This window comes from Acyrthosiphon pisum, chromosome A3 (assembly GCF_005508785.2).
Source record: "Acyrthosiphon pisum isolate AL4f chromosome A3, pea_aphid_22Mar2018_4r6ur, whole genome shotgun sequence".
Classification (NCBI taxonomy): domain Eukaryota; kingdom Metazoa; phylum Arthropoda; class Insecta; order Hemiptera; family Aphididae; genus Acyrthosiphon; species Acyrthosiphon pisum.
The window spans coordinates 37,419,323-37,432,046 of record NC_042496.1 but is presented as its reverse complement, the minus strand read 5'-3'; the positions used below and the strand labels follow the sequence as shown (position 1 = coordinate 37,432,046).

The 12,724-nt window shown below is 29.8% G+C and overlaps 1 protein-coding gene across 2 annotated transcripts in view; it reads right to left on the bottom strand.

Moving 5' to 3' along the window:
- LOC100159582 overlaps positions 1–12,724 on the bottom strand; it is a 69,579-nt gene that overhangs the window by 39,676 nt on the left and 17,179 nt on the right. Inside the window, exons 2-3 of one of the 2 annotated variants that reach the window (XM_029491465.1) lie at positions 9,278–9,403; positions 6,820–6,859 (exon numbers count right to left, since the gene is read on the bottom strand). In XM_029491465.1, coding sequence (XP_029347325.1) covers positions 6,820–6,859; positions 9,278–9,299 — 62 coding nt within the window. In that variant the 5' untranslated portion in view covers positions 9,300–9,403. The remainder of the gene's footprint in view (positions 1–6,819; positions 6,860–9,277; positions 9,404–12,724) is intronic. The other variant, XM_016800977.2, reaches the window with a different exon arrangement.

Here is a 12,724-nt window from a genome sequence, read left to right as displayed (position 1 = left end):
CCAACGGAACAAATTTCGGATGGCCACGAAGTAGTTAGAAGTTTAATTACCTACGTATATACAAAAATATGCTACGTATGTGCGTGTGAGCTATATTTTATAGTATATTGACTATAATTGACTATTAATGTATAGGTATTCAAAAATTATAACGTAACATGTCATAAACCGATTTTTTTTTGAATCACCACCTAATTTTTCTTTTTTTTTCATATAAATATGTATATTATGTGGGAAATCCAATAATTCAACTCGAGTGGAAAATAAAGTTTGGCCTCGAAAACAATAACCCACGTGGTCCATTATATCGCGTAAATAACGGCTCGCCGACACGCGCGCAATACGAATCAATATCGACATATTGTACAGCTATTGTAGGTATACCATATGTCATTTTATATACTTTGGTTTTTTTTTATTATTATTATTTAATGGGAATTGTAACTTTTTTCGGGCCGGTGAAAATCGTAAAAGCCTGTACATGCCACACATCCTCCACTCATACCCTGCGAACGAAGCGCTTTATGCGCGATAATGTATTATCGTTATAACACTGAGCGTGTCACGTCGCCGTCGTTTCAATAAAATATTATAAAATATGTAATATATATAGTACTCTAGACCGATATATTCGTCTGCGGCTGCAATATTAGTGTATTTATTAATAACGACGGCGACGACGACGATGATGACAATAATAATAGTAAATTATAATATAATATAAACATCTGTGTGTGCCGGGGTCCGAGAAATAATAATGTAACGTCAAAATAATAATGATAATTTGGTTTATATATCGATCGCGGTTCTGCTCGGTTGGAAACAACTGTATAAGTACCTATACCGATAAACCCATTTGGCCTATTATAATGTTATGGCGAATAATCAAACGACACGTATATGACGTGTCCTGACCCCTTTTTTAGTAATAGACCAACGACATCGGCGCTTACTAAACTACATAATATTATATAAACTTGGCAATAATAAAAAGAGTGCAATTCATTCATTGGATTTTATTTTTGTTTCAATATGTCGCAAATATTATTTACGTATAGTCTGTTTTTATATGATTGTAAGACCTATAGTATATTATTATTATACACATAATGCAGGTACTTATCGAATACGCTAAATAAAAGTAGATATAAAATAGTACCCCAGTATAATGATGATTATGAATTTAAAAAACATTTTTATTTATCATTAAATTGTATATAGGGCGCTTCACTTCCATTATATATAATTACGGCGTATATACATATAAGATTACTGAATCAAAAGCTAAAAGTATATAATATAACGTAAATATTGTATATTATATTATAAAATAAAGATAAAGAATCATTCCTGTTGGAAATGTAAAAATCATTATATAATAAAAAAAATAATATTAAACTCCCTAGGGTCCTATTTTCCTACTGCAGTTGCCTTAATAAAATAAATTAAAATTTATTATATTTAGTCTCACGTGGTGCTCATTGACATTTAATAAATTCATTAAAAACACTCCAATCGCTTGACACGGTCGTATTCGATTTATTTTTCATTTTTGCCGACTCTTATATTATGTTCCCCTTCTTCTGAACGAATACAGTTTGTGCGTTTCTTTATTATTATTAAATATATAGGAAGCAATATGTAGTAGAGCTGTGGGAATGTGCAGAAGGGTAGGCGAACATCGTACTTGTCCGTCACCTCTGCATGCTTCAGTATAGTGCATTACCTATATGTATACCAAAGGAGTCGAAGAGAGTACAAAAAATACAAATTATAATAAAGAAATCGACTGATAAAAATATGTAATAATACATTATGTATTGTATAAAAGTATACCTACCTTACGTATATAAGTATTTTGTTCCACAGTAGGTTTAATTATTATAAAAAGTTAATTAATTTTATCAGAAAAAATATTGTCTATTTCTAATTAAGCGCTTTATGTAGGTATATAAAAAATATTAGTACGACTTGATAGATGATGTATCTACCTATACTCTATGTAGCTGAGCAGACAGTTTTCTATACGAGGACGAAATATACAATACACGCAAGATTTGTCGTCTGGTGAGTGGTGTACCGGCTCATGATAATATGTACAATGTACATCATACGGGAAACATAATATATAGCACGTGCGTTACATATTATAATCAATACCGTTTTGTTGTACTTTTTAAACAACGGGGGGTAAAATTGACCTGTTATTAAAGCATCAGATTTTAAAACAAAGACGAAAAATATAACAATTATGCGTCATTGCCATCGATTATTCGTTTTAATATTTTAAAATACCTATGTATTTCTTTATCAATTTTGTGCACGCAGCCATGCCTAAAACATTATCGTGAGCATTATTAAAAAATACTGACTTCTGTAGAACTCTATAATAATGATATAAATATCTAAAAATATTTAAAAAATATTACACTATTATATAGTGCAGATTAAAATGATTAAAGATTAGGTTAAGACCTGCTGTGGCACGTCCACGAGCGGATATAGCCGTGGTTTACTGCAATATTTTCAACTGGGCCTTTTTTTTAAAATTGTATGTACTCGAATATAATAAAGAGTACCTATATAAAATTTCAAAGAATTATAACTACGTAACGACCCAAATACAAGTAACTGTATATTATTATAATGTATATACAACGGTTTTTACACTTTATAGATACTTTATAGGTACGCACAAATACACAATAACACCAGGCGTATTGTAAAGGATTTGTTTTGAACTTATGACGTACACTATAGCAGCTATTACATAATGCATTGTCTTTACGCGTTGCACAACTATTTATACACAACGACGCGCTTACGTAGGCCTGTACGGAAATGGACTTAATTTAATACATCATTTAGGCACATTGTTGCTAAATGAGCTTTGTCTACATCTCAACGACTTTGTAAAATATTTCGGAACTTGTAGGCTGGCCTGCACCCCGTGAACATATTATTAACGAAGTTTCAACCTCTACGCGGTTTTCAGCTGTATTCTGGCTACTGATCAATTATATAATATTATTATGATTAGAAATTCTATAGTTTATTTCCATATTATATTGTTTGTGAAAATATCAAAAATCGTTGAACAATACATTACCGTACAACATTTAAGTAAACAGGTAGGCCTGTACGGAAATGGACTTAATTTAATGCATCCTAGGCACATTATTGCTAAATGGGCTTTGTCTACATCTCGACGACTTTATACAATATTCCGAAACTTGTAGCATGCTGGCTACCCTGTGAACTTATTATATGGAGTTTCAACCTCTACGCTCTTTTTAGCTGTATTCTGTCTACTGATCAATTATATAATATTATTATGATTAGAAATTCTAGTTTATTTCAATTTATCTTGTTTGAGTAAATATCAAACATCTTTGAATAATACATTGCTGTACAAAATTTAAGTAAACAAGCTCTGTAGGTATATACCATGAGATAGTTCAGCAGGTTATTGTTTCTTGTTTGTACAAAATGCAGTATTGTGATTGTTCAACAATGTGGACAAGTAACGTGAAATATATAACGGTTTATTTCTTTTGAAACGCTATCCCGTAAACACGAATCCTAAATATTATGTTTGTTTTACATCACATTTAAAATCACATTATTACAGGTATAATATAATATGTGCCTTAGCATTATTTAAAATAGCCGGAAAGACTAACTGCCTTCGAGTGCGAAAACTCGTTACTCTTTAATCATATGTCAAATATATATTATGCACATACATAATGATTTACAATAATTATTATTCTTAAATATAGCAATACAATACGTACTTAAATAGATAAATATATTATTTTATTTGCAATTCAGCATAATACATTACCATAATATAGTAATATACTATTTTGCCATTAAAAATAATAATATTACCTTCGGTTCGAAACGAAAATATGGTTCGATAACAGTATAATTGTATTTGTATTTTTGCACAAATATTATCTAGAGGTAATGGATGATATATGTCGGTAAACTCGTCAAATTAAAAATTACTTTGACCTTTGATGAATAAATAGCTCTTTAATCCCTCAACAGTACGAGGGTGAAATATTATTACGCTTTATTGTTTGTCTTCCATACTATATATACACTATACATATTATATAGGTTAATTTTACATCGCGTGTCTCAAATTATGCAATTTTAATTGCATGTGAATTTATAAGCGATTTTACGAGAATCCACTACATACCGAGCTCAATTAAAACAGACTTCAACGACTAAATACGGACAAAAACTGATGAATATGAGAGAACATTAAATTCTTTTAACTCCCCTATACAGTGTCTGTTGTGTAATATTTTTTCACATTATATACCATTTTACTACAATAATATTATGTTCTACTAGGTACAATAAGTATAACATTTTAAGAGGAATATTGATAATGGATATAATATTATGAATGGAAAAAAATAAGAAAAAATATCAAATGGTGTCACTTCGTATATGATATATTAGATACAGGGTTGGTAAAAATCAAGTTTTTTTTAAAATAAACAAAAAAACAGTTTTTAATGTTTTAAACATGATCTTTATGTTTTAAACATGTTTATTGTTAAATGTTTTTTTTTATTGTTATAAACTGTTTTAATCTCTTGTTTTATTGTTTAATATTAATTAAAACTCGTATTTACTATCTACTGATATACCGATGTGGCGATGTCCGATACGAGTGGTAACTGAGTCTTGCCCGAAAATTATAAGAGTGGTTATACGGCGGTTATCTCAGCACAGCGAGCAAATTCTCACCTAACACGTTTTACTTTTTTCAAGTTGGCGTCACTGATGGATCACTGGTATAAATCTTGGTATAAAACTATAAACATCCTTGTCATTTACGGACGACTGCGGTACATTCATAGATAATAAAATCTATGGGTACATTATATATGGGTATATTTATACTTCCGAATAATCAATTTCATATTTTCATATCACACTCACATTCAGTCACAGACGACAGCTGACCACACTACCACAGTAACATAAAACATGTACTGCGTATTCCAATATCCAGTAATGCAAAATGCAAAGACTAACAATTATACATTTATACATCTGTGAATTGTGATAGTCTGATAACTGATAAGTGATAACTGGTAATGATAAATGAAAAAAAATATTATAAAAGTTATAAATAGGGGAACGTGGGGCAAAATGGGGACGCTAAGGTTTTATTAGGAATAAACTGTTTATTTCATATGATATTTTTCTAAAACTACAGTCATATGATCTTTATGTTGTCTAATATAATACCAGTATCAGTTAATAACAATAAAATAATTTTTGACTTAGTGAAAATTAAAAACTTAAAAAGCTCATTTTGCCCCATTTTGCCCCATATATGGGGCAAAATGGGGTATTCTTTATAAAATGAATAACAATTTGACAAAACACACATTTTTTGATTTATTTTTTATTTTATTAATATAAATGTTCTATATTTTGTTAACAAACAATCTTGTGAGTTATAGGTTTAAGGAAAAAAATTATTAAGATATAATATTAGAGTAATATTTAGAGAGTAATAAATAGAAAAAAAATTATGAACAAAATCGGTTTTTCTAGTATAATTTCTAACCATTGTATAGAATAATCTACGGTTGAAAAAATGATAGTCATAAACATAAATAGGTAAGCGTAAAATATATTTATTGATACTTGGGCAAAATGGGGATGTCCCCATTTTGCTCCAAACACGTAAACCTCATTTTGCCCCTACAACATACTTACTTTTTCGATTATTTTGGCAGACGTTCTGATGACCATAAAGTACAATTTTTATAAAAATACTATTTTCATGTCTGTAAACTATTTAAATAATTATTAAAGTGAAAAAAATTCAACTTCAATCCAAAAAAAAAATTCAAAATAAAAAATGTTGTTTTTATATCACTGTTATCACGGTATCAAATTTTTCATGTTTTTATCAATAACTCGTATAATAATGCAAATTAAATAATTAAACTTTAACCACGTTTTCTCGATCGGGGAACCATTCTAAACAGCTGTTTTAAAAACTGACATTTTCATTATTTCCTTAAAATTTAACCATGTCCCCATTTTGCCCCATGGCCCCATTTTGCCCCACGTTCCCCTATAACACTTATAACAGTTATAAGTGTTATAACAATTAGATATATATAATATGCTGACTTCAGTGGAAAAAGCTCTAAATACAAAATGTCTTATAATAAAACATCATCGTTTGATTCGAATCATAAATCACAAAGCGGTCGTTTCAATAATTATAAAAGTCGACTTTACACATTTCTAACACACGTTTAATAAATTAGGCGGGTGATTGGAAATGTTCTTAAATTACTTAAAGTACTTGAGTAATAAGTCATCATAACAATATAATGTCTATATAATAACAGTAAGGATAAAATATAACAAAACAAGTTTCAAATTATTTACTATTTTTGTCACGTGATCTCCATGATGTATACCTACGCGTAATGTGTACAGTAACAGACTTGGTAGAAAACTCTCCCATTGGGTATAATATAATTATTAATAAATATACACATTATAATATACATTTAGTTACAGAAAAACACACACACGCACGTCATATATTGTTATAAGCACAATGATAATAATATTATATGAATGTACACGTAAAGAAGGCGCGTTAGTTAGGCAATTCAACGACATCACGGTATTGGGAACATTACAACACAGTTGAAAGGAAACGAAACTAAATTAAGTCTGTAGTTGTTGTTAATGCTATGTTTACTGTTATTTATATTAGTCCATCACTCGGACAATTACATTAAAACAATTCCATACCTTCGATCGAATTGGTTTTTAAACGGATTACACAAGATATCTGGAAAACGATTACAAGTGTATAATATAATATAGTGTAACGATAATAGTACCTATCATGAATCCTGCAGCACGTGTAGATATCCCATAAATCATGTACCTATAACAACTACTTTACACGGAGTTTTCAACCTCAGGTCTTTCGAGGAATGTACGGTAATCATTTGAATTTGAACATAAATTAAATAACGGAGTTTTGGTCATAGGTTATTAAATATTATAACAGTTCGCGTATGTTATGATCATTCAAAAATAGTTGTGGAACATAATACATATTATTTCACTTCCCGCATAGACCCAATAGTATCTATTTATACTTTTGAAAATTAGATTTATAGTTACTGACTGAATTTATAAATCTGCAAAGATTTATATCAATTAACGTTGGGAAACATGTCGGGCCGGGTATGAATATTTAGAACGTGATATATCGACTTGATGAATAAACACCTCCGCAAACGCCACCTGACCTGAATATTAGCAAGACGAATGTGTTAATGTTCACACACAAATATTAATTTCTCTGCCTATCAACCATTGCATGGATAAATATTAATGGACAGTATATTTTTCATTTTCACTTTGAAAAATAGTTAACGAGTGCTAATATTTTTTATAATTTTAATAATTTTTTGAAAATATTAGAATATTTTTTTAGAATTATTTAAAATGATTCTCAAGATGTGGATAGTTATGGATGAAAAATTGTGTAATTTTCAAACTAAATGTAATTACGTACCTATTTATAATATTAAAAAAAAAAAAATGAATATTGGCAAAATAAAATCACATGTTTATGAAAACTATTGAAAAGACTAGATAATTGAGCACAATATGGCACAAAATGCATAACTTATCTGCAACTATTTTGGTAGTATCACATTATTATATTTGAACACGGTATTGGTATCTATTGGTGTAACATATAAAATGCAATATATTCATTTCCAAACAATAATGTATGGTCAATTCTCGTTTTATGTATGGGACGTTATTAGTTATAGTTTTTAATTTTTACATTATAATGGAATTAATTAAATATGTAGATTAAAACTTTGGATATGAATTTATAAATTATAAATATTATTCAAACAATGTACTATACTACAATAGTATCACGAGTAAAATAATAAATGTACTATGCACAATTGCTAAAAAAAAAACCCTAATAAGATAGGTATGATTATTTATATACAAAAAAAATAATAAAATGTGATACGATCGTTACTGTTTTTTGTCGGTGGAAAATTGTTTTTTTTTTGCACGTGTACTTTTTATTGATTTTATTAGGGCACGACCTCATAATAATTTAGAACAACGATACCATATATCTACATATATATTATTATAATATAATGTGAAGATAAATGATAATAATATGTATTGAGCAAAGCGTACACATTGTTCTCGACGATTTTTATATAATATAGTTTATACGCAAAGTTAACGCGTTCGACGCGCAGCAATTATTCCGTAACGTTTTTTTTTTATTCTGTACTGTAGAATTAATGATTATATGAATAGGAAGATAAAAAAAACTACACTGTCGACTTTTCGGCGGACGATAAATTCCGGTCACTAATTATCGTTATATTGAACCGTTCAAACGACCTACTCACACGAACGCTCAGTGACAGATTGATTGGAGTTAATAATATTATTATTATTATTATTATTGTCTATATGTCTTCGTTTAGTACATAACTATAACGTCATATAATATGTACAATGTACATATTTTGTATAGTACGTTTCGTACAGGTATTGGTAGTACGGGCCATATTATTAAGAACTTAACCTCCCAGGGAGCAACAGTCACTGTAAAATACAACGGCATAGTAGAAGTAAGGATTTTTTTTTTGAAACGGCCACCAAAGAGGCGATGCGGATTTATCGACGGTTCAGCGTAATTATCAAGATCGTAACCAGCTAAAAACAATTTCGAGGGATCGAGTTATCAATATTTCTTATCAATTTTAATCGTATTTATTCGTACGAGATGTCATAATAACTGAAGGGTCAAGGGGGCAAGGGACTAATATGTAATACTGCGTATAACTCCGAAAAATCCATTTCAAACGAAAAGGGTTGTCTCGCACTTGTTACCTATCCTGCTTTTAATAATAACAGGTCACGACGGTTATTTATTTTTACGCCGGTGGGTTGTTAAAAAAGGTTATATATTTTTTTTCGCTTGTATGATTATTGTTTACATTCGTCCATTTGATGGGTTTGCGTTTGGATCACCTTTTTCGTTTATAGTACGGACTTCCGGGCCTATATTATATACCTACCTAACATATACCTAACATATACCTATATATTATATTATTATAGTCGAAAACTTCGGCCAGCAATACGGACAAATGTTTCGTTTTGATAATGATATGGTATGTAAGTATAATAATATTATGCTCACTTGATAAAATAAGGTCTTCCATCGCCGTCGAGCGCTTGTTCCCAGCCGTACGGCAAAGACTTGGCACCGGGATCTTTGGGCCACGCTTCTACGGGCGGCAACCAAGACGCCGTTTGTGTGACGTGACTGTAAAAACGAAAAAATCAAATTAAAATAATTACATTTCACCACTATTAAGTTTTGACCGGAGATTTCGATCACCGTACAGAATTCCGAACGCCTTCGTGTTATAATAATGGTACCTAAGTGTTACAGAAGGTGCACGAAACGTATTATTATTATTACTAAATGCACCACGACTATATTATAGTATGGCGTAATATTATATAATGTCCAAATATTGCATAGGTATAATAATATGTATAACGGGAACTTGACTATGACGTGTTGTCTATGCAAGGTGTAACAGATAGAACTGATTTTTAGAATACCCTTTGTTCTAATCAATATTTAAAATTTTTTTTATATACATAATTTATAGTCATTTGCGTTACACATATATTATTATACAAAAAAATGTTTTTATTTTTTAACACATTTGGTTTAAATTTTTTTGGATATATTCAAAGTAGCCAACTTGTGAATGTGATTATAAGAACAATTTCGATAATAAAAACATTTATCTAAGTCAAGTAGTTCATTTTTTAAATTTTTTAAAATAAGTATCAATATTTTTTTGATTAAATGAATTTGGAACGTAATAACTTTTTTCGAAATATTTTTTTTTGGGAATTTGCTAACATGAGTATATTAATTCTTAAATTATTTACTTATCATATAATTTTAACAATTTTTGTCATACATTTAAGTAGCATCATTTTTTGGTCAGGTCTTTCTGTTACACCTTGTATATCGTTTGAATATTATATATATTTATAATCGCCGTTTGTTCAATTTCCGTGAAACACATCCACAAATCCTAGCGGTCGTCCCAAAAGTTCAACATCAATATTTGCTTTAAGTTAATTAATTGGGTTATCCAATTTACGTGGCTGTTTGTGAAAAGTTTCGAGCAATAATCATGTATCTTTTAATACGTTCTAGCGTTCTGCGTTATTTTTTGTATAATATATTTTATAGTGTTTTTCTTATAAGATGTTTTTAGTCAGTTTTTAAAATTTTGTATAGTCAAACATTAACAACAAGTATCAACAAAACTTATATAATTTAACAAAATCAACACAAACGTTTAATTTATTTAATATAAAACTATTACATTTGTCTACTATATAACAATAGTGTCCGGTCATAAGCCCATGACTTAAGTTTGGTCGGTGTTCTATAATTGAATGCCGATAGCCGAATCATTGATTTAATGTATCAGATATAAGAACAGTGTTTATTAAGTAAGTAGGTCAGACAAATTAATTATAATGTATATTTCTGATGTAAATATGGATAAATATAGACTAATATAAAGACAACAAAAAATTGTACCACCGTATAATAATATTAATTAAGAAAAAACAGAAAATGTAATAATACAGATACTTATTATAATAATGATAGACAAACACAATTTAATCCCCTGCAATCACCGTACACCAAAATGTAAATTAATAGTAATTAGTAGTTTAATATTTAATTACATTTTTTCATAATATCATATTTTAATATATAAACTTAAATATTGAACCATTAATTACTTAAAACATTTACGTTAATAATTAGGTAATAATATAAGTATTATAATATAATATTTGTATAAATTATGCATTATACATTAAATATATATTTACGAATATTAAGCTTTAGGAGACAAGAGATTTGATAATGTTTCACATTAAATATTATGATCTACAAAAGTACAAACACTATGCCCCTTGGCTCATGATTTAAACATTGAATTGAATCTTAATAATTTCAAGAATATTAAATGTGTAATTAGAAGCGTTATGATGAATTATCACAATGACACGTTGACGAAATTTTAATTAAATATTTGACATCAAACGTGTTGACAAGATAATACTTTTAAATAGTATATCCAAAGCACGTACACTTTAGAAAATATACGTTTGTCGAAAAACATTTTCATTTCGTCTTTTCTGCCAAATGAATAATACCTATACAGTAGTGGCGTATGTTAAATAAACATAAGAATAGTTTTTTTCTCTGTTGTGTTTTGTACTATTGTAAATCGTACATACCTATACATTGTATACATCGTAGTTATTATATATATACATATAAAAACCCGTTTACGATTGTGTTGTGTAATTCGCTTACATGATGAATGATGATAAATGATAATACGTATACCTAAAATATAACGTTTTGACTTAATCGCGTATACCGGCCCAATACCTAAATATGTACCTATTATGATTATTTTCTTGCGGTATTCTTGATATTATTCACAATAATTCCGAATACAGGTTACAATAATAATTATTTACGGCCATGTACATACCTACAGTATAATATCGAAAAGATATAGTATTGCGTATGATTTAAAAACGGAATCGTTTGAGCCATATTTTGAGAGTTTTACGTTCGCTGTTTGGCCTGAACATTTCGAAATCGTATAAATAACGCCGACAACGATTTCGGTCGATTTGCGAGATTGTCTGCGATTATTATCACTATAGGCCATATTTCTAATTGCTATAGTATTACAATATAAGTACGACCTGATATATAGGAGTATGCGAATCGATTCTGCGCCGACTGGCAGAAAAAAAAATCGTATAAAAATTATTATTATTTTAATATCGTGTGACACGCTGCACGCAGTGATTGAATTGGAAAAAAAATTAAAAGAAGGATGCGCAAGTGTAAAAAAAATATGCGTACCTAAATGTTTAAAATATATTTCTTATCGATTATGATAATATGATTAGAAGGGGTAAGTACGCATAAATATTTTCTAAAATGAAGAGGGACTCCCCCCACCACCACGTCTAGCCCATTCGAGCACTGGCTGCACGTAAGTATTATATATTCGACAAGAGCCGCATCCGTGCAGCGGGCCCTGCAGCTTTTTAAGTCCGGGGAAAAACTTTGAAGCGATGCACAACACCGTTTTATTGATCGCACACGCACCACGGCGGTGACATTACTATGCAAATGTGTGCAATTTACCTTTGAAAATTACTATTAAAATGTCGTTATACGCGCGAGAGGAGACTATGATGGTCTCGCCGACATACGAGTACCGTAATATTGTAAAATTATAGGTAGGTACAGCAGAATGCATGCGAGAGTGCTGGCGACGACGTATATAGGCCATATCCAGTTTTCAGCAGAAAAGGGACGAAAAGAATAATTGGGTACCTATATTATGTATAAGTATTTAGGTATAGGTACTTCTGCCGTAAGCACTCCGAGAAAGACACCGTGATTGATATACAGTATGTCCCGTCTAATATGTACCACTAAATATCTCAGCCCGATGGCCTTAGATTTAAAAAACGGTTGTCTGTGATATATAGGTGGTACCGAAGT